Source organism: Tubulanus polymorphus, chromosome 4 (assembly GCF_964204645.1).
Source record: "Tubulanus polymorphus chromosome 4, tnTubPoly1.2, whole genome shotgun sequence".
Classification (NCBI taxonomy): Eukaryota; Metazoa; Nemertea; class Palaeonemertea; order Tubulaniformes; family Tubulanidae; genus Tubulanus; species Tubulanus polymorphus.
Genome location: NC_134028.1, coordinates 5,565,227 through 5,588,853, shown reverse-complemented (window position 1 = coordinate 5,588,853; position 23,627 = coordinate 5,565,227). Strand labels below are relative to the sequence as shown.

At 37.9% G+C, this 23,627-nt stretch overlaps 1 protein-coding gene across 1 annotated transcript; it reads right to left on the bottom strand.

The window, feature by feature from the left end:
• Positions 1-899: 899 nt before the first annotated feature.
• Positions 900-19,394, bottom strand: LOC141904561 (uncharacterized). The gene is made up of 3 exons (XM_074793161.1): positions 19,291-19,394; positions 7,354-7,415; positions 900-1,930 (listed from the first exon to the last, which is right to left on the bottom strand). The coding sequence occupies exons 1-3, from the start codon at positions 19,308-19,310 to the stop codon at positions 1,671-1,673; spliced, it is 342 nt and encodes a 113-aa protein (XP_074649262.1). The 5' UTR covers positions 19,311-19,394; the 3' UTR covers positions 900-1,670.
• Between the last annotated feature and the right edge of the window lie 4,233 nt (positions 19,395-23,627).

The following is a 23,627-nucleotide window of genomic DNA, read 5'->3' as shown; positions in this document are numbered from 1 at the left end:
GTGACAAGCTAGGAGCATCCGAGGATATTGGGCTTTCAAGTAAACTTAATAATGTACGAGGACTATAAGTAACTGACTCGTCTGAGAGACTGGCGCAGCGATGGCTACTCCCAGGAACTGACCACTGAATATCTGGCCCAATGAGAAACTGAATATACTAACCTTCGGGAAATTTACCCCGAGAAACTAGTTTCCAGTCTATCCATCATATAGACTCACTCAATGAGGTAATGAGCAATAGAGGAGTTGATAAACTTGCAAATTAGGTCTATAGAATTAATCGTAGTGATTTGTAGCCATTTCCGATTTCAATCTCAACACAGATCTAAGACAATAGTAACCGGACGAAGTGCAATGATTTCGTTAAGTAACCGTATACCAGAAGTATTACTGTACTGGATTTCTATTCAATTCGATCTCCGCTTTTCCTATCAATGGATATTACAATCTTTAGGTCTATCCACTACTCACTCTGTCCGTCGGAACTTATAGTAATGGGTTCTGCTTCACTGTATAATCGGAAATTTGTGGTCGTATGGACAATCGCGGAAACACAATTTCTTTCAGCTTTCTGGATTATCTTGAATTCATGAAGAAATTCTTGAAGAAATGCAAAAATGGTTAAATCGCACGAGATTTTCAGCTCATATTTTTCTCTTTGGCACAGATTCTTCCGTGATCTGAATGAAGTTTTTTTTCATGTTTTCATCTGATTGAATTTATCATTTTCTGAGAATTGTGCATAATTTTTACGTGAAAAACTTTTCAAATGTAACATCTCGAGAGCGATTCGTCATCCTCGTTAGAAGCAACCAAGAAGAGTCGTCGATTTTTACAAAGAATATTATCTTTATTTTCATTTTCATAAACGAGACGTGAGAATCAATACGGTTCACCAAACAAAATGAATAATGTTCAAGAATGTTCACGAGTATAAGGGTTGTGTTTCAACTTTTCAACTTAGTCTTGAAATTGTCCACATTGACGTGTATACATACGATATGATAAGTTCACACATATTAACCCATATTTCTATTCTGTGTCGTTAGAAAGTTACCAATTACTAAATCAACAAGTCAAGGAAGGTACAGCTACCCGAACCCAGTTGCACAGCCTTGGCTTCAGTCCCAAATAGTTTCCAGGGGCCGGTTTTATATACTGTTATTAACTTTAACCCGGGGCCTAACTCTATTCATCTTCAACTGAGTTAACCCATGGGTTAAAGATGATGCCAGTCTATAAAACCTAGCGCAGGCTAGTTTTTGTAGTTGTTGGCTTGGCTAGTTGTTAGAAGCAAAATGGGCCCTGGGATTGGTTTCAAATCTATAAGCCTTGAATGTGCAACTGGCTTTTCGGTTTTATTTGTACCCAGAAGATTTTACACCACGCCATTTATTGTGTCCTGTGTTATGCAGTCTCCTCTCCTATATCTTTATTTCATTTCGTAACATCTTTCTTTATGAATTATGAAACAATACTCACAAAACCGAAGGAAAAAGATCGTCATAAGAGAAATATTTCAAGCATAATTTCTTTATCAAATTCATCGTCCCGAGAGGATGAGAAAATCACCTATACGAAAAAATAACAATTTGCAACTGCTTTTTGTACACAGTGAATGTACGATATATGATTAGTCATATATCATACAGTATTTATCGACGATCAGTTCATTGTTCGCCTGAAACGAGTTGCAGGCAAACTAAACATTCGGAATTATACCCATCACGGCAGACATCGCCGCAGAAGTCATTTCCCTCGTCAACTCTTTTCCTCTTCGACGCTTTGCAACATTCGGCTTTGTAAGTGCTTCGGCAGCACTGTATCGCCTTCATGTTCTCCCAGGCTCGTTTCCAGAAGCCCATCTGCTTTCCGCGTGGAGATCGTTTTTCTATTAGGTGTGCGACATTCTGGGCTTCGTCAGCGGATACTGGAAATATATAAAATTTACATCTTAAAACAATGATGTAAATATTTTAACTAGTTTTAACCAGAAATTCTTTGAATATCGTTTATAATTGCTACAAAGAGTAATTCTGTTTCCCCTAGACCAAACTCATAATCTAAGATACATATACTTTGTTGATCAAGATCGAGCGGGTCGGTGGCATTCAAAACTTTCAACATTGAAAATTGAGAGATAGGGAGCGCGGCGTTCAAAAATAGTAACCTTTCCGATTTATATAACACGAATTGTAGCGTATCTGCACAATCTGTAGAATATGTGGACAATGTGATTAACACTATTAATGAATTAGTGTCTATTCGAGGCTGTACTCGACCATTATCGATGACAAATTAATAGATTTTGACCAATTTCCGCGTCATTTGCAACATGGACGTCGTATGTACTCCATGTTCACAACGATCGCACTACATCTCGCCGTGACATACGTCACACGGGTTTCACGGACAGTCAGCAATAGAAGACCGATTGGCACAATCAAGTTTCATTAATCTTAGTCATACTTTAATATGACTAGTGACAGATAATGAGTTATGAGATATATGCCCGAGGGAACTCAACGAGCGTGTTATTAAAATTCTTCCACCAGTTCCGTGTCCATCATAATGACTCCGTCAGTGCAATCAAAACCGAGCCTTGGTCTAACAATGACCACTCGACACCTAAAAGTAACCAACCATGCATCGTACTTAAATAATATCCACTGATTCCATTTTTGAATCTATCTTCTGATTTCCCAAGGAGGTGGGAGTGATGAACTCCCACCTCCCTGGTTTTCCCAATTGATTTCAAGGTACGAAAAGACGCAGCGAACAGTAGTAGCCTAAATATATAATCGAAGAAGTCCCGCAATTCGAATTTTATTTGATAAAATTTATCATTTTGAAACCACAACGTTTCGGCTGTTGACTAACAGTCATCATCAGGTGGAATGCTGAAACGTTGTGGTTTCAAAATGATAAATTTTTATCATATAAAATTCGAATTGTGGGACTTCTTCGATTATCTACAGTGTACACGGATTAGAGTGTTTCATTCGACTTCTAGTAGCCTAAATGTATTCGGTTTGTATATGATGAAGGATTGCAGTACCGCAATGATAGATATATTTTGACTCCATTCATTGATTACTATTTCCAACGTGGTAACAGTTTTTCAAATTCTTCGCGAGAAATGAAAAACAACCCGCTTCCGCCTGAATGAGAAAACGGAATCGTGTTCTCGGAGTTGATATTCCACGTTTTCGCAATAGAAACCATCTTTGCGTCATGTATAGACAGGACAGGAAGATCGTAATCATGCAAATTTCTGGAATTCTCCCAGTTTCATTTCATTGCACGAAATGATATTTCATTTTTATTATTCACAATATTCGAGATGATTTAATCTCGAATTATTTCCGTCATAGCGCCGACAGTTCGTATCCGATTCGCATTTCCGAATCTAGATTATTTCCTGTTACTTTTTAGACACTTTTCTCTCAATTTCTCCATCGCTTTTCTCTCTTTCTCCTCTTTTACAATCTTTTACTATCGTTATTTTTCACCGATACCGGAACCGTAAATGAGAATTGTTGCATGTGTTGAATTTCTTGAAGTTCTACTGTGACGTAACTACGACAATACTATGCATTCATGGATATATTGTTAGAATGAAATTCAAATAAGGATTATGATTAATAATTTGCTTTTTAACTGATCCTCCAATGTAATGACATATTCTACTTCAAAATATCTAAAATGTCTCGTTTAGATTTTTCAAAAAATTGATTTATCATTTTTTTCTTAATCTTTTTTTTGATCGGTTCCCCGTTGTGTTGTTAATCCCGATGAAACACTCTGTCCGTGGTTAAAACGAAATAACGGCAAAATCCCACAATCTCCGAAGATGATTAGTATAGGATAAATTGGGAACGTCGAAACAAACTGTAGCTCAAGGAGACCATTCGGACTTGTTTTTCTTTTAGTATCGCGGGATTTCTACCGTTTCCCGTCGTACTGGTTGGATAAACCAGGGTACATCACTTCCCTGGTTCTACCTTGGAGTAATCGGTCTGATTACCCCAAGGTTCGACGTTGTCGGTACTTTATTTAGATATCGTATCAAGGCGTGACGTATCGATGAGTTGCTGATTTTTCGTCTGGTTGAATTTTGGAGTTTTATTCCTGCTCGTCTTGACGAGCGTGGTTGTCGAAATACGCGTCCCTGGTGTGAATTTCTTCACCTCCATTGAACAAATTTGGAGGCAGGCGGCACGGGGGACGATGTATAGGATTGAAGATATGCATTTAAAACCCCTGGCTCCACACGTTACAGGATGACATGTTTGTGTTGAATCCTATTAAAAGAATAATTATCAATCGTTCTGCACTGTATCCACGTTCATATCGTTTTAAACTCCATCGCTATTTCTTGGAAACAGAGCCGACGCGAGATCGAAACACAACTACTTCTCTTGACGATGATGCTTGTGTTTCTTACCCAGGAAATGAACTAAAGGGATTAATGTAATTCCTAAATAGTTCGACAAAGACGGAATTGGAATCCGCTTACATTAAAAAAAAACATTCTTTTATTGATCTGAGAAAGATGGAGTAGATACGATAAACACCGGTGAAGCACCAAACTGATGCAGCTGTACAAGTGTTGTTTGCATTCAATATCCAAATTGTGTAAATTATTTTTCACCATTTGAATTTTGGTGAAAAATAAAGATTTCGAGTGCGGATTAACGCACTAAACTTCGGGAGCGGTACAGGGGTAGGTCCCGTTGGTTCGAACCCAATTTCAGGTCAAGTTTCCTTTCAAAAAGTGCCGCTTAAAAATCCGCTGGAATATGTGCAAATTACTTAAGCCATCCTTACACCAAGTGATAAAAGCTTATTGCTATTTACTGTGTTTTGCGTTATAATTTGTTCAGTATATTTCTTTTGCTATATATTAAAATATGAAATAAATTCAGCTAATATCATTAAAGTGTTGTTTTTACGTGTATCATCTACATTAGAGTCATTTTGACCTAGTTGATGGAGAATTTGGGGAGAAAATAAAAATCACTTCGGAATCGTTCCTATTTGATTTCTATTTCAATGAAGCAGCTGGAAAATGTATAAAATCGTTACAAATCACCAAAAAGACATCGAGTCTTATACACCCTCGTTTTGTCTTGACTGGTAGATTCGGATTGTTAATAAGTATAAACCCACAGTTGGTGAACAAAATATTAATTTTCTGACAGCTTCGGAGTTTTTGATTAAACCTACCAGGGAAACCAACTCCGAAACTGTGGGTTTTTACTTATCACCTGGTCTTTGTGCCCCTTTTCTGAACAGAACCCCTCGTGAGATGGGTGAACCTGCGAGCAGTTCCTGTTCGCTCGGAGGATGAACCCAGCCCTATCAGCAATCCTGCATCCACCCAGGCTGCAGACCATACAACTTGACCCTGCTTAGCAACAGCGCGCAGCAATTTCGATTAACAGAAAATTCGCCTCCAGAACTGATCATTTCACGAAAAGACGATGATTTGATATATTGAACCGGATTTGAGATACACTCAGTCTATTCATGACTGAATCATTTATATTTGTCTATTCGCCATCGCCAAGTAATTATATATGTGTTGTGAGAGCCTGTAGGTTTCGAAACTAACGATCGATACGGACTGGCACCAATCTAACCGACAGGCAAACACCACCTACGGCCTCGTCCTTTCAATACCGTTTATTACAGTTCAAATATGAAACGCCATAATTATAGATAGCTAAATAAACGTGTTTTTATTATCTAGCGGCTGGTATATGGGTGTTGCACGGTTTCTAATATAAGAATTCGATTAGATTTAAAAAGTATTTCGGGGAAAGGTTTTCGTTTTCAAAGAAATGATATATGTACATAGCCAGCGGGCATCGATGAAACTTTATCGAAGACAACAAAGCAAGCCTTTGTCTGTCGAAGTTCTGATATACAAAGTGATAATATTGTTGATTCTGATTCGTTGGGTTGCAGCGGGGGATTGTGGATGCGAACGAGCGTATCCTTCCTGCGAATACTCTATCTCTAAAATCATTACCATTTAATCGCCCCAGGGCTGTACACTTTCCGACGCTCTGCTACTTCGGTTGTGACAACTAATGTCAAAGCGCGTCTTCTTTTGAATATTTCAACCTCTCGATATTCGTTTTCTATCTCAATCGTTATTATTCAAACAATTCCTTAAGTATCGTAAAATGTCAACAGTACAATAAAAGCCAAAAAACCTTTTGAAACAGTGTTTAAAAATCCTAGTGTTAACCGACAATCAAGTAATCAAATGGGCATCCGATCATCGGAAAACGTTACCTCATTTTTGGAAGTCTTTGGAAGAACAAGCTTATGAATCTGAAGTTTTAAAGTATCAGTTGATATTCTATAGTTAATACTTTTCGTCATCCCTTAAAATTTCAGGGCAACTTGACATTTTAGAGGGAGTGCGCATCCTCTTGTGTCCGCCCCTGTGCGATATGGAGCCATGAACACCCCACGCGCAGAAGGCAATTTTGCGAAAGGTTCAATGTGATGAGTTTGGAGGCGGAAAAATTCGGCGTTGGAAAAATGATACAAAGAAGCAGCAGAAGGAATGATAGACTTTTTTCTGTTTTCGTGGGATATTGAAGTAGTAAAAAACGAAATCCAACGCTGCTGCGACTAGCGAAAGCAAATATTTCCTGATTGCATTTTCAGAAGTTTCCAGTAAACATCTCCGAGGTAGAGATGTCTGTTAATTGTAGCCGAGGCAATGGGTTTCACGAACAGAATAAATGTTTGCTGTCAATTTTCGGACGGTTCTTGCAGAGTTTCGAGTGTTCAGTGACACCGTAAGAATGCAAAGCTGTTCACTTAACAGCCCGCGCGATATTGAGGAGAAAAGTGCACAGTCGAGATCAAAATAGTAACGACATTGAAAACTCAGATAATGCTTTCTGGTCCTTGTTTAATAAACTACCGCAACTCTGTATCTTTAGGAAGCTACTATTCGAATAAAAGAATGACTAATCCACGCGACTTATTTGTATTCCGCTTAGGACGCGCATCTAAAAAAAGATAGTGAGTGGTTTCTATAAAAAATGCTAAACGACAATGATTTCATCGTACACCTATCGTGCATTGTCTCATTTTGTGACCCAAAATGTCTACATATTAACACAAGTTCATCGCGTCGTTCACCTTTTAGCATTTCGGACACCAGTTTTGCAAGAAAATGTAAGGGAGATATCGACTTTACTTTCATTCAGATTTGAAACGACTTGCTTCATTTCGTTTATAGTTCGGTGATAAATAAGCGGCATATGATTTTCACACATCGGCGCGCGCTGAAATGGAAACGGACAAAAGTGAAAGATAACTCACTTGAAGCGGCGTATGTGGACGTGAAGAGAACTAATTCTAAAACCATTAAAGCAGTTATGATTCTGAAAATATATAAAATAAAAGGCAACATTAATAATATTCAGTTATCAATTCGAATCAGTCTTCGTCAGTTTTCATTACAAAATGAAAACGTGCTTAAGTGACGTATTCGAAGGGCCGAGTGATTTTATTCGCATAAATTCTGATTTATCACAGGTTGTTGTTAAATGTCGTGTCTCCTCTCTCTGTGTCTCTCGTGAAAACGCGGCTCCAGAATTTATTTTGATAAATTTTTCAGCGTGCGATTTGAACCCGAACACGTGATACGCATAGCGCTCGACGGTAAATGCAATCAGTTCTAAACCAGACGTGTAAAATCAAAACAAGCATCGTTCGTCACATTCAAATTATGCTCTATATTTTCCGACGTGGCTTTTATAAATGGTTCTAACGAGTGGATATCACTGTTAACGGCTCCCCCGCTTACAACGGTGGCGAATTCCCCGCAGTCTATTAGATTCGCAAATAAAAGGTAATAGTTGCCGGTGTAGTGTTCGATTTCATCGCGTCGTTTTTTTAGAGTTCATGATTTAACGTTAACGGTTTAAGGATCGTCTTAACTCGGAAATATCGATTCGAATTTTGCAGAATCGCATTGTTTTAATGTCCCGTATGTATCCCGCTTGTTGGTTACAACTCATTGACTTATGTGCACCCGCAGAACCACGCAAAAAATTAGAAAAGATTTTTTATTTAAATTCTGTAATCGCAAACTAATCATATAGGAATGGGCATATAAAATTCCTCGATGAAACTGTTCTGCTGTACACATACATATACAGATGAAAAGTTACTTTTCGTTTTGACAGAATTGATGTACGGTTTTGTTAGTCACACAAGATTTCTTACTCCATCATTTATGATAAACGTCGCTAATACGTTGCGCTTTTAAGGTTTGAATTATGCTATTTTGCTAATTTCTTTCAGTTTTGATCGAAATGCTGACAGCTTTTAGCCCTCATTTCAATGCAGATTCTACCCACTGCCGAAGCCGAAGATGGATTTTAACAAATTTGAATTTTCTATAAAGATCTATCTGAAGTAAATTCTCATATTCCCTCATCGTTGGTGAAAGCGGAAAAATTCAAATGGAAGCAAAAAGATCGAAGTAGTGTATCAAAACAAGTATCTCGTTTTGCGAAATAGGTGACGTCATCAACAGCGCCGCTGACCTCTCCCGATCTACGGTTACCCCAACATAATTATTGTCAATCAATTTCCAGTCGCGTTTTTCGAGAGGCGAGTAGTGAATACTAATCCATTTCCATGATCTCATTAAGCCAAATATCAGTCGGCAAGTTTGTTTGTACCTAAAAACCGCAGTATTGACCAAATAATTACTATAATCTATAAAGTCTGTTTTCCTGACTTTTTCTGAAACGTCAAGATAACAGATTTTTAGTTTATTATTTCGTCAATATTGTGGGTTTTTTTCATAAATACTCCACAGACCACGACTAGAGTACAGATCAATTTCGATTTTTTTTGTATCTTACTTTCAGTCGGTTCAATATACATATGTAGAAATCGAACTTGAAATTGATAATAAGACAAAAAATATTGATACCTTGTTTCTACTGACCCGACCGGCCTTATCTACCCTGTACATTACTTGTTTTAAAAAACATAACCAAGCTTACAATAACAGACCCGGCAGATATAGAAATGAACAGATTACAAATTTCATTGCGATTTATAAAATGACCCGGCCGATTAGGAGAAACAAAGGTGCCCAACTTACAAAAAGAAATTTGGCAATAAATGTGCCCAAGTACCATAGGTAAATACTTTCACCTATCATTCCACCTGCTGATAGCTTTTATAACCAACAGCCGGAACGTCGTAGTTTCATTTAAATAAGATTTTATCGTATGCAATTCTATCGTGGGACTTTTTCGTCAATCTACAATCGACACGAATAAGAGTGTCTCATTCCACTACCTGCGTGTAAACTGCACGAATTCATTGCTGCACTGATTTCCATCAAAATAATCGACGCGTTTTAAGCGCTTTCCGACAAATTCACTTAATGGCCTTAAACGTAACAAAAGAAAAGTGAATTATCTAATTATCCGATACGTAAACGAACTAAAAAGCGATATAATTTCATTAGGTCGCGCGTACAAGTTTCTTTTGAACCGAGTAATTAATTTTTGCTACGGAAAATTTCATTTTCTGCCAGAAAATTATCCAACACTTTATTCTTATGCGTCAAATTCTTTCATGCCGTTAAATCGGCTGTGCCGCCGTCTCAACGCAGATTACAATAAAAAATTTCAAACTTTTTTTCCAGCGTCTGACAACATTATAGGTTCTTTATGAACGGCATACTCGATATACCGAAAATACAAAATCATCGCTCGATTTATTCGAGCTTTTTGTTCATTCGCTCCAAGCAATAACAGCGCAGGATATTTTTACGCACCGTCTTCTTGTTTACGGAAGACGCCTTGCACGAATCACCGTAAGCCACGCCTGTATAGGGAAAGGTATTTTCGTTAATTAAAAAAAAAATGGAAAAAGATATACACAATATCCGTTTCATATGCGTAGTCAGAAAATAAATCGATTCCTAATGAAGCTGAATTGACTAATATTCGAATATCTGGAACGCCAAAAGAAAAAACAAAACAGCTGACGGTGCATATGGAAGGTGAATAATGATTTGTCATCGCCAAATACGAGTTGGTTTAAAGATTTATTTCTAAGCTGACGTGGATAGAACCGTCAACACTAGACAATATCGACTGTAAAGTACCAGGGCGACCCTGCCGCCCATCAGAACTTCTCGCATTACAGTATAACAATTCGATGAAAGAAAAACTTTTCTGAAAGTGTTGTTGAAGTACTTTATTTTGGTCCAGTAATTAAAGCCTCTTAAGCCTAACGCACACGACGCAGGGAAACACGAGAAACACGAGAACAAACATTATGTTTTCGGGCGTTTCCCTGTGCCGTGTTCGTTTACGAGAAACGAGAAACATGGTTTCGGGAACAGCGTTCCCGAGATTAAACATATTTAATAGCCTGGTTCCCTGCGTATGGTGCGCGTTGAGCTCGAGGAAACGATAACATAATTCCAAAAATGATACAAGATGTTCAGAATTTCAGGATGAATTTGATTTTAGGGGAACGTCACGTTGGCCATCCGAAAATACAGTGGCCATCATAATACTTTCTTCTGAAACTGATAAACACATTTGATTTATTGTGGAATAACCCGAACTACAAATATATTTTCTCAGTTTGTTCCCGACAATTAGAGACGAACCACAATTATTATTTACCTACTGTCAGACGAGGCCGTCCGACCAGATGCTATAATTTCCTCATTTCTGATTTGAATAAATAGACTTCGAGGCGACCTTTCGATCTGTTCGTCAACGGCAAATTAAATAATGAACCATGCATACGTTCGCGACTTTTCCGAACGAAAGAGAATTATCAAAAAGCGTATAGCGCGATATTTGGATTAATGTGGAGTATAAAGGGGGTAAATAGAGATTTCGATATCGCTGATAATAATAGCAAATATCTATAGGAAACGCTATAAATTTTCGTTAATAAAAGAACGGGACCAGATAAATAAACGGAAATGTGTACATTATGAATGATAGTAAATTTCATTGAATTTTCAGTATTACGTATGGTGGCTGATTCGGGCCGTATAGACACAGAGAATCCACCATACTTTTTTTTAGATAAGATAGAAATCCGTAATCGCCACGTTGAAACGAATATAATAATCGTTGTTTCCGTCGTCCAAGCCCACTTCAGTTTAAATGTTTTCACCTCAACACGATGTCAGTAGAGATTTTGAATTTTGTTTGTTGAATTTTGATTTCGATTTTATTCATTTTCATTCATCAAAAAAACGGAGCGTACCTAATTCAAAATTTCAAATTAGATATACATACATTAATAGCTTGTCTAACTTTGCTTGTAACGTCTGGTTCAAACTGCCGACGCGGGCTGTTGAATTTTGCTCCGAATTCAAAATTAGTTTATGCTTGATTTCAGCATCAAATATTTACCACGCGTCGGGTCCTGCGCCTTCTTTTATTCCGACTTGAACAAAAATCTAATTACCGAAGAACTGCGAACGAGTTGTATGAATTAAATTCGGAGTTGTTTCTTTTCGCGAAACAATTAAATCGACGTAGGTCGGGTTAGATTTGTGTAGGCGCTTAAAACATCCATCCAATTTAAAATGTACAGCCCGTGTACACGTATACATATTTGGTCTAGACGACTTTTAAATATCTGACGATCTTTTCCGTTTCGACAATTAGTTTTCATCTTGTCATCGCATCGATACATAAACCAAACCAATTAGTGTCTATGACGTTGATTTCAATACCGAGCAAAGTCAGCAGCCTATCGACTTGACCACCGTATATTGGAATTATTAAGATAGTCTGCCATTGAAGCGTATTTGCGCTTCCTGACCAGGTAGCATCGATTTTGGTTAGAATCAATAGGTTAAAGTAATATCAAATGTGTCATTAGTTGTCAGCGTTTAATTTGCTATTCCGAAACAGTTAATCGGTATTCAGTAATCTCTCAAAGCGCCGGAGATAGTGTTTGTCTGTCTTTCGTACAAATGAATGAATGAATGAATGAATGAATGAATGAATGAATGATCGAATGAGTGAATTGATTTCAATTCGCAATAGATGATGTATATACATGATTAAAATATGGAACACGTTAACAAAATGTTATTATGTACAGAAGAGTGCACCCCGCAGACGAGTTGTCACCATAAAATGAAGGCAGTGAAAGATGGCCAAATGAGATCCCTGTCCCTGTCGTCGAGCATGTTAAACACGACACGTTGTGCGTGTCTAACGAATACACAGAACGGAATAATTGTCCGAGCAGCGAAATGAGTGAAATTTTTTATCGAGGATTATCATCCAGCTAATAAATGTCACGTGTACCGTGCAGCCAGTGACCGAGATATCACAAAATGAAAAAGTGGGTTGTGTCTTTTTCCTAGAAACCTGATTATACTTCTGCGTCGATACGAAGGAAGTTAAAAAATCAAATACGAAGGAACATCATCATCTTTCTTTAATGTTAGACATGCGAATATACGGATTCGCCCATCACTGGTTTATCATATAGAAATAGCATTTATGATTGATTTGCAGAATGCATCCTTCCTCGGCAAAGTCCAGATGTCATCGGGTTCGGATCCCTGCCGAACAAAGATGGAGCTTCGTAGCTATCAGCTGCAGAGCGAATAGTTGATAACATTTTTTAAGTTAATCGAACATTTTGCCCGATGGTTAACAGGAGTACCCGAGGGATTCTCTACTGCGGAAAACTGTTACAATGTTTCAGTGCACGAATTGTTCCAGTAAAACATATCGGGTAAAAACATGAATATAGTTTTTAACACATCCGAGTGAGATTTTTCCCACGAACTGATCCACTTCAATGAAACTTCATGCATTTCATACATTTATAGACCTACATAGATATTCATTTCCGTTTAAAGATACTATTGCTCCCCTGTTACGCGAAACAAACCCGCTTGAAATTCAGATGTTAATTTTTTCATATACAATTAAGGATCAATCGACGCCCATATACAAGTGTTAAGGTAAATAGGAATCGAATTTGTCGAAATTAACTTATATTTTACGTATCTATTAACGAGTTCTTATGAAAATTCTAGCACTATGAAATGTCTAGCGCAAGAAGAGAGTACATACTCTTTTAACGAAGAGAAAATGGCCAGAATGAAATATTCTTCGATGCCCCGAAAATGTGCGATTCAACTCTTTTGAGTCAATGAATCCACGCCTGTTTGAAAAGCAGGGTCTTTTTACCCCTCGTACTGAGTCTACGCAATACCCATTGATAAGTTGCTCAGCGATTCGTATAGATATTAAGCCTGCGGCATAGCCACTAAGTTCCGACTAATCCATGGCAAATACTCGATTGCATCGGTCACTATCGACCTGTCTTATGTGACGCAAATTACATTAGTCTAACGTTAAATGCACCTTTCACTCCTCATTTGTGCTTATTCGCTATTTTTACTTCTCTGTTCAGATGGCTTAAACACCTTTCTCGAATTTTTATTTGATAGGGGAAAAAACAATCCTTCAAGAGAAATGCTGCATGATGTCGTATTTTTAAAGAAATCGACAGAACTGCGCGCACCCGCCTAAAGCTTCATGAGTAAATTACAGACTCTGCCAGACTTGCAGACTCTGTTGTTACTAGTAACTAGTAACGATTACACGTATCATCACGTATCACTTTTCCGTCAATAATCTCTTTTGATTATCACATACTGATTAGACGTTACTTATAGATTCAAAATATGGCTTGGGAATTACTAAAATTTTGCCTTAAACGATTCGTTTCTGATCGCGGCACGAATCGTCTCCGGTTACTCTGCAGCGCATAATTGATTTCAATCCTCATCGTTATAAGCGCACAAATCATAGATCGAAATAGAATAGAAACAACGAATTTTTTTCAAAATTATTTAGATGCCGTGTAGGGTATTATTTAACTCGAAAAGCTTCATCGGCAATTAGGAAAAAAGAGTAAGGTGCAGAGGTGTTAGTCAGTGAAGAGTAGATTGCAATATCAAACGTTAAGTGTTGATGATCCGAGCGATGAGGTTTTTAATGACATACGACGCTGTGCTACGGGCGAAGCTGAAGTCACGTTTTATCAGCTTCGGCGAGCTCGCTTTCGCAGTCAGTCGAGCTTATCGCTGCGATAAGTTTCGACGAAGGACAAGACGACATAATTCAGCGACAATCCTCGCGAACGTGCATTCATTAAACGATACTCGAAAATTCAACACGCGTCTCGTCCAACATCTGAAACGTCGAACGCGTTCTCGATATCGACGAAAAACTTTCAAAGCGAAAACAACGACATCAAAGTAATGAAACGATCGAAAATAAGACCGGGGTGGCGTAAATCTAGGTGCAGCAATATTGATGACGAGTTTTCGAGCCAATCAAGATGAAAGAGCCGTTTAATCTTCGTTTAAAAGTCAAAACGGCAAACGACAATCCATAGTTTATGTGTGTGCGTGTAAAAATGGCCATAACATGGAGAATGGTAGGATGGTAGAATGGCCACACTCTAACGTGGAGAACACGTAGAATTTGAAAGATTAAAAACGAATTTTATCTTTAAATGTGTTTCGTCTTTCAAATTCCGTATATAGTGGGTTTTAAACCAATCAAAATGAGAAAACATAAGATTGCACATGTTATGCCAATTTCATTACTTTATGATGTAAATATATTATGAATTGAATGATTCGGTTTCTTGAAATTCACTACTAATGTCACTAATCAATTGCCATAGTTGTGATATCACTGCAATAGTTACATTCAAAGGCTGGCTATATGTATAAGCAACTGACCAGCAGCTAATGACAACGTTCGTCTTCAAACTGCTTTCTACGTAACACTGGCTACTGATTAATGACTGTTTGTGATGATCGCATTACAAGTCGTCATTCCAACGTTGGTTTTCCGACAACGAGCAGATGAACGGTTATATCTGGAATGAACTGGGGGATTTGAAATTGTGAAATGTGGACTGAAATTTGCATTGAACTATTCGAGTAAGTTAGGTATAAGTTATTGCATCACACGAGACAGGTAAACCGCGATTGCTGGGGCTATTCTAGGATGGACGGAAGCACATAAAACTGAAGCTAACATTTTTTCACAACTTTTTCTTGATGTGAGAGCGATCGATCTACGTTCTTGTCTTGCTACTTTGCTTTTCACATAAAAAAACAAATCCTACTTAACCGAGAAAATCAAACTCTTGACTTAATAAAAGTTATTTCATCTACCTAGAACGGGTACTGGGTATAGCTAAAGAGCGTGAAACTGGATGAATCTATAAGGAATTAAATGGAACAATCTGTCTTCCGTCGACTTATTCGCCTAAGATACGGATCCCAAGAATATCATGAAAAATATAAGTGAAAAGTAAAAAAAGGTAATCAAAAGAAAAGGGATTTTTCTGGCAAGATGTTAATTATCGTCTTTTCGTTTTGAAATATGACCCACCCGTCTAGACAGCTATCTCTTTCATCTGCGAAGAAAACTTTTGTGATACGCACCGAAGCTGGTGTCATATTGTTAGACAAGGTTGAAACAGACATAAATAGAGTGTCTTTTTTCCACCAATTGATGTAGATCTCCGGCTGTCGATTTTTTCGCAAGCCTATACGATTTCAACTATGTTTATTACATGCGTATATTCAAACGATTTCAAACCAACTTCATCACTTTTACTTTGATGTCGCTTTTCGTTATTTACATTCATAAATTCTATATATAGCGACGACGCCTTGCGCTACGAACCATTATTAGAATCACCTACGCACGCGCCGTTACGAGTGAAGTTCGTTGCGCTTCCGGTCTGTTTGTACCGTTAAATGCAAGCCGTTTTCCGTTTCCGGTTTTAGCAGGTACTTCCGGTTTTGCGTAAATGCATTTCGCGCGCGCTAATTAAATAATTCAAGGTCGTTAATTGAAAAATCATTACAAACCTTCCTCGTAGAGTGAACTTAGGTAATATTTTCGAATTTTTGCAATTCGGTTTCACGGAGAGATTGCGATCGAGTTCCGGAATTTAGAAATCGTCGCCGTACGAAATTGATTTCGTAATTGAATTTTCGAACGTGATTTGAAAATTCGAATTTGAATCATCACCGTCTAATTTACCAGGCCATGCACCGTGTTCCCCCATGACATCCTAGGACTCTGCCTACATAAATGTGAAATTACAATGAAACCGACACTATTTCAAAACATATATCTATTTATACGCATATATAACTTGTAAAGTGGTGGATGTCTATTTTATTTCTGAATACCATAGCGTAGGAAAAGCGGATAAGTATTTGATTTCACGGACAACGTTCATCTAAGATGTATCCCCTGACTTTATGCTGTGGGTGTTCCTGGTTCTCTTTTATTTCACGGATGGTGCTCATGGCTTATAATGGGCTGAAACTAGTTTGACCACCATGACCTTAGCCTGGTATTTTAGGTACATACAGATCACGAATCTTAGCAAACAAGTTAATATCGGGGACTTCATCACTGATCTTTCTTTCGCTTCTTCACTTATTGGAGTGATTTTGAGATAATACAGTAATAAAAATCTCTTACGTTATGTTCTTGCTCTCCCCCTTCCCATCGTGGGGATATTCCGAAGGGGATTTCTCTGATAAAAATTCTGACATTTAAAAATGATATTAGACTGCAAACAGAATACACCAATAAAGGTATCGGTATTATGTCATGGTGTATTACTGCTCAACTTGTGCGCGGCGCGTGGGATTCGTGCATCAAGAAAATCGTTTGTCTTTTGAAGTCAAACTTTCTACTTAACGTTCTGTTTAGGCTAGTTTTTATTTTTTGATCGGGCTAGAACGAAAATCAGCGCGCGCCTCGCAAAAAATACTTCAACTTCAACGACGAGTGAGTGACGCGTACAGAAACGCCAGTCAGCTTCGGGTAATCCTGAAACAAATAAAACCGCATCGGGCTTCAAACGAACGGACAAATCTCGCGTTTCCGGCTGAAGAATTAGACGGGTAACTGCGAAACTAAAGTATTTACAGCAACCTGTCGATGAAAATGAATTCACTCAGGGATATCACAGAAAACCCGGTATGCTACGTGCGGAGAAAAAGCGATATTCTGCAGATTACGTTTTCACGTATTTCCTACACTATTTATCGGGTTTACGGTGACGCGTTGCTTCTGACTGATTTCACGGTCGGTGGAGGTGAGTGTCTAGACTAGTTCAGAAGTTTCAACAACAAAAAATGTCGCAATAAGAATAATAACGACTGTAAACAATCGATTGTTCCCGAAGACTCAGACAAGAACTAAAGCTTCTACAGACGGATGAAATATGGCATTTTCTCGATTATCGGAAATATGTATTTTATTGAAGCCCAATCAAATGAATCATCAGGCCGATTTTATGTCAGTAGTCAGCGCATGTCGATGCTTTTAAAAATCATACGACTCATAATCCCCCTGGCGCTTATGGCGGAAGAAAGTCAAATATATTTATATTCTTCTTTTTTATATATCTATTTATCTTAATCGCTTGTTCCACAGACCTCTCCGAAGACAATAGCAGGTATCTTATTGGTAGGTGGGATATTCATTCGCAAGCGATGGCGACATTTCTCAAGTTATGATATCCTTAAATACGATTCCTTTACCGATACGATACCTCATTATTGGCCTTAAGATCCTATACCCAGTTCCATAGACCACAGACTTTTGAGAGCGCGTCTTTATTTGTTAGACTACATGTACGATTAGAATTAAATGGACCTCGTCATATCTATGACATTCACTTTCGAACTACTGAAAATGTTGGTTAAGATAAAATTGAAGATACGCCAATTTGAGCACTGCGGGCATGCGGTGCGTTTCGTTTACACAAGGGGGTATCCGTATGCGAAATCTAGATCCTCCTCTAACAGATGATACAACCGCACTTTTTCTTTGTTATAGGCTCCGGGGACGATAGACTAACCTTTAAGTCGATTCAATTGAACAACCATTGAATCTTACTCGTCAATAGAATTTCTCTAAATCGCTGAAGTACACGGGCGTTATTACGCAGAGCAGTTACTGATACCGATTGATATTAGTTGATTGGTCATCTGTAACATTACTTGATAAACAATCCGTGTGTTCAATCACGTAATCTGCAACTCTTCGTTTTAAAGTCCATTGGAATCCGTGGTTCAATATTGCAAATAGCAAAATATGATTGCGAGTAGTTCTACAATCACTCGAAAACCTACGATATACATTATGACAAACTGTTGCATAGTCATCTATTTCCTAAGATATTCAATCGCAGACTTATAGCGATTTCAAATTTTACGATAAATAGATCGGGTTAAAAGAGATTCAAAATGATTTTCTGTCTATGATTTTCGTTGCGGAGACACGAATGAATCACGTTACGCTGAAAGCGGGCAGCGATTTATCCCCGATCCGTCTCTCTCAGGCGCACCAATTAAGTGAATTCTAGCACCAATCACTCTATCTCGAAAGTGTTCATTTCTCTGCACAAAATGTCGCGTTCATTCGTTAGATTAATTCATATAGAAGTAAAATCAAACAAGCACTAATCACATTGTCGGACGTTGAAATGAATAGTATATAGAAAAATGAGATTTTGGAAATATGAACTATTATTCATTTGATAAAAATCGCTCAGAATAATTCGAATTGTGTAACTGTTTTACTTTTTTAAAACTGTTTAACAAACCCTTATCCTAATCAGCTGCCAAACTGTTTTGCGGACGGATGCAAAAAATTCAGTTAAAACAGAAAACTCAAACCCGAAACCAGAAATAGAAATTGAAGATAGAAATTAAGTTGACAAGACGTTTAATGTCTTTTGACATTCTAGAAAACGAGCACGATTGCGACTATTTTAAACCGCTCAGAGCCGCGATAGAATGCGAAATGATAGATTATGAGGAAAAAAATGATGAAATACGTAATACGCGTCGAGAATGAAATGAAACCGTGTGAATAAAGTATCCATGAAGTCTAGGGAAAAAGTTGAAAATTATGGAATTTAAAACCAATGATGATTCGGTGATAAAGAGAGAGTGAATCAATCTTTTTGGCAAACGATAGGAATTATCGAATTCAAAAATAGAGATTCCATCATTCAAAAATAAAAAGGTAAACTTAAGGTATACCTTTGATGAATTAATAATCTGGTAAACCAAATCTACAGCAATCGTAAGGAAAATACAAACAGTTAGTGGAAGCTGTATTGAGATCTTGAGAATTTTCTAAAAAGTAGTTTCCCTCTTACCTTAACGTCGTTGTAGTCATTTTGCCTGAACTGAAACTGATTTTTCTGACGAAGATTTTTAGAGTATCACACTGCAGAATATCACTAGTGTGCGCGCGATGTGGTTACCGTCCTAATAGTGATCGAAACAAAGCCCAGGTTTTACCTTTTAAATTGCCACCGCTTTCCGGACTTCAGTAGGCGTTGCGCATGCGCGTTGACGAGTACGTTAGTTCGTCGACCAATCAGCGCGGCGGGATCGATTTTGCGGGTGTATTATTGATGCTGGAAGACTACGTGACGCTAAAACCAACAATGCGTCTTGCCAGTCAGCGTTCCCTGCGTATTGCAAATATATACACATGAAGTGCATATTTACCAATACACACGCGGAATCGAACTGAAGTCGAAATAATTAACAATTATGGAACAATTAATCGATTTTAATTCTACAAAATGTTGTAATTTGTCATAGAATATTAATTCTTGATCCGACAATTTTACACTTGAACTAATAATAGACACGGACAGAAATGTACACAATATATGCTCGAAATGATCGAATAATCAAAGTTCGTATTCTGACTTCAAACTCGCTTCCAGACAAGAGATTTATCTCGAGATGAAAATAGTTATCACGCTAATTTAAAACTTTTTTCCGGGCGACATTTGACGATCCGGAGATCAAAGGGACTTTGAATCTACGTCATTCGGCACAAAATTATCGGGTGGATCCTCTTGACGCCGGAAACTATAACTGCAGTTCGGGTCTCCGGGCGTTTCAAATCATCGAGAGCGAGTTTAAAATGATGATATGAAACGATAGTTTATGAAATAAGTGATACGTAGACGAATGAAATAATCGGTCGTATATCAACTCCTAGATGGCGCAGTTTGCTGTTGATTGAAATGTCATTAGTGACGTCACTTCCTGCCTGTTATTTCATCAATTCTGATGTCGGAAACTCTGAAAGGTTTTGAAATTTCGAATTGATCAATTGATCACACAAATTGACACAGATTTCTCAGAAACGATTGAAACTTTCGGTTCCACCCTAGTTTTTATGGCAACGTAGATGACTGATAATACACGAAAGGAAACGGCTACGTTCATGCGTATAGCAACTTTTTTTATAAAAAAAAAGTCGTTCAGAAAAATCCTTCGCATAACCGCAGACAGACCCGGTGCCAGGGCAGGTTAACGGCAATACCGGAGAGACTAAAGCCGATGCGCATTGATTCCCACGGCAGATATGACTCCAAAAGGCCGACTGACTGATCAGTAATGCGCGTTGATGTATCCACGTATGGACTGGCGGCGTGTACGTGGTAATATCGCGTCTGTGGTGAAAATACGACGGTGATTTGTTTTCCATCAGGTCAATTATTAATGCGACCTAACTCACATAAATGGAAACTTAGCTTTGGCCGTAATATACGCGTAATCACCGAAAATCATATTTCACAGCGCTGTTATGATCTTGGACTGTAAAATCTAACCAATAAGAGGAGGACAGACGGCTCAAAGCTAAAGTATTATCTGTAATACTCCTTTGCGGAGGGTCCTAGAGACATGAGACAAAGACATTTGAAACAAAAATCAATTCTGACATTATCGACTCAAAAAATAAAATCGCCAAACATTGATATCCAATCGAAATGATTTTTCCTGATTACGACAGAATTGATTCTAATTTGTTTTTATACGATGAATATTCACACTACCCGCTGTCCCGCGGATGTTTTTATCAAATAAAATGTTCTCTCAATTCAATCTGAAATAATGCCTCGCAATAAAATACTTTTCGTCAAATAGAAAAATTGACGGATTTACTCGCCGAGATAATATCTCGGAATTAAATACTTTATGTGGAATTGAATTTCAAAATTAATTTAAGAAAATGTTTTATACCGTGATGATATTGATATCTTGGAGAAAATTCTGAAAATGTTTTATCTAACAGAAAGTTCCCCCAGGGCAGCAGGTAGTGTGAGTTCCCATTACACACACATTTTGCATAAAGTGTAGGTGTGTCTGATTCTGGTGACGTTTGTATTTCTTTTTTTTCAATTTTCCGCTTCGAAAAAATCTAAGAGAAAGAGCTGTCTAGACACGACGATTGTTCCTTAAAATCAAAACGTGATTACAAAATCAGAGTTTCTCTATCATAATGATCTACATATTGTTTGATAATTTTGAAACTGAAGCTAAATGCAACTTCCTTAGTAATGATTTCGTATAATTAAAAACTTCGATAGTAACAGCGAAAATAATAGTTGATAACTTCATGGCGGTTACCGCTGTCTTCTGGTCTTTCGTGCTAGAGTCCTTCGCGTGTCACTGACAATCGGTTGCGTTGACAATGCTGTAAATAAGCTTCGAATTGTTAGACAATTTTGCAATTATAATTCAATTTCCTAGGTTGGATAGATCCAACAGTTACGTGCATTGAATCTTCGCTTGTCGACTGCGAATAATGATAGACCTTGACTTGGTTTTTCTAACAAGCCATCGAGGTTGGCTGAATCTTCGCAATTCTATAGGAAAAAACGTCTAACGGTGCACTTTTAGGCGTATTCCTCAAAACAATTCAAGGAATCGCCTAGACGGAACACCTCGGTAATCCAAGTTTCATATTCTCAAATGCCTGGATGGCCCCTAGATTATACACGACCCCGTATGGTTTTTCAGCGCTTTGGAGAAATCATTAATTTGAACTTGGTTTATGTTTTTGCAGACATCTGATAATTTCTACGTCCCCTGTGTAATTGTCGCTCCCGGCTGGTGTGGTGGGTTTGTAAGGGACACCAAATCAAAACAATTCTAACGAAATCTACCAATCAAACGAATAACAGGGCCAGTCCCTATATATCTTAAGATCATAGTAATTTGGCAATTCGGCAGGTCCGGTGAGCAAACCACGCCGTTTAGTAACCGGGTAAAAACAACGTATGTTCTAATAAGGAATGCGCTTTACTATACGATAAATCAATAATCTACAAAATATGTAAATATAAAGTTTGTGTGGGTTTCGTAGGTAGTGATTTTCATGATACTTGACGTCAATAAACAACAAACGTAAAAAAGGTTATTATGCAAATTTGCTGAGTATTCTCAATTTGAGGCATGCATGTCTGAATGGTATAGTATAACGACAAGTGCGTATATATTGGACTGTATCGGTTTGTACCGTTTCCTCTTCCGGTTGACTTTATACAGCCTCCCTACATTCAGACCCAACTGAAACCGTATATACTGATTAAACACGTTGCTCATCAGTAATTAAGTCATCGTTTGCTTGCTACATTATTATACCTACTTTTACGTCTTCGATACCATAAATTTCGATTAGAATTTCCTTTGATTTCGTGCGTAATAGTTTTTCTTGTTGACACAGAATATTCGCGTACGGTTGATGTTTTTCTGTATACACAGATTAATACCCCTTGCTGTAAAAGATTCGAGTAGGTCTAATCTACGAGCAATCATCTAAGTAGAGATGATCGCTCGTAGGTCTAATTAATCTTTCTATGTGCATGTATTTTTTTCACAATACACAGTAAAATGGCCACGTTGATAATACATACATCGGTGTGAATATTTACACCCATGAAAGTCTTCTTTTTCGTTTGAGTAAATCACATGCAGTGATAAAAGGAATTGCTTTTCGTCTTCAAATCGTTTTGATTTCATGCTATTAGAGATTTGATTTCATGCAATAAAATCACCAAACATTGGGGGTTCAGGTGAACTGATACAGAAGATTGATTTTTTTGATTACTTCATTATTGGTTCTAATCACGTCTGACCGTTGTCTAGTGGAGGACTAGAAACTCGAATGGCCCAAAAACTCGCTCTTGACTGCTCATGCACTCTCTTTTCTTAGGCTTTTGCTCTTTTTCTCTGTCTATCTCTCCCTCAACGTTGTTCAATAAATTAGCCTTCAAATTGGTACATCATTGTTTGTGTTGGTAAACTCTGAGCTGGAACCTCGTATCAGAACTACATGGCCACAATTTGTTTATGAATATAACATTGCCATTATCATTAAATCATCCCATCAATCGATTACACCGATCCGATTTCACTCCGACTTTTTTTTCTAATATGAAATGCTTCGACTAATTACAAATGGAGGGATTGAACTTTAATGGTCTTAAAACCTGCTCGGGTTTACAGGGCTCCTCTCTCGGTCGATCAATCCTTCGCGAACTGCCGCGCAAGAAATGCGAAATGCTACGGCGTACTAATCGCTTTAATTGTCAATTTCCATCGTTTGAAGGATTCGGAAGAAATTGCTATGTAGCGCTTTAACTCAGACTGCTCTTAGTGCGGCGTTAGATCGAACGATCTATAA

Coding starts and splice junctions, on each gene's coding strand:
- LOC141904561 (XM_074793161.1), bottom strand. CDS start 19,310: ATGACTACAACGACGTTAAG. Junction 7,416..19,290: donor ATGACTACAACGACGTTAAG/GTAAGAGGGAAA, acceptor ATATATTTTCAG/AATCATAACTGCTTTAATGG. Junction 1,931..7,353: donor GTCCACATACGCCGCTTCAA/GTGAGTTATCTT, acceptor ATATATTTCCAG/TATCCGCTGACGAAGCCCAG.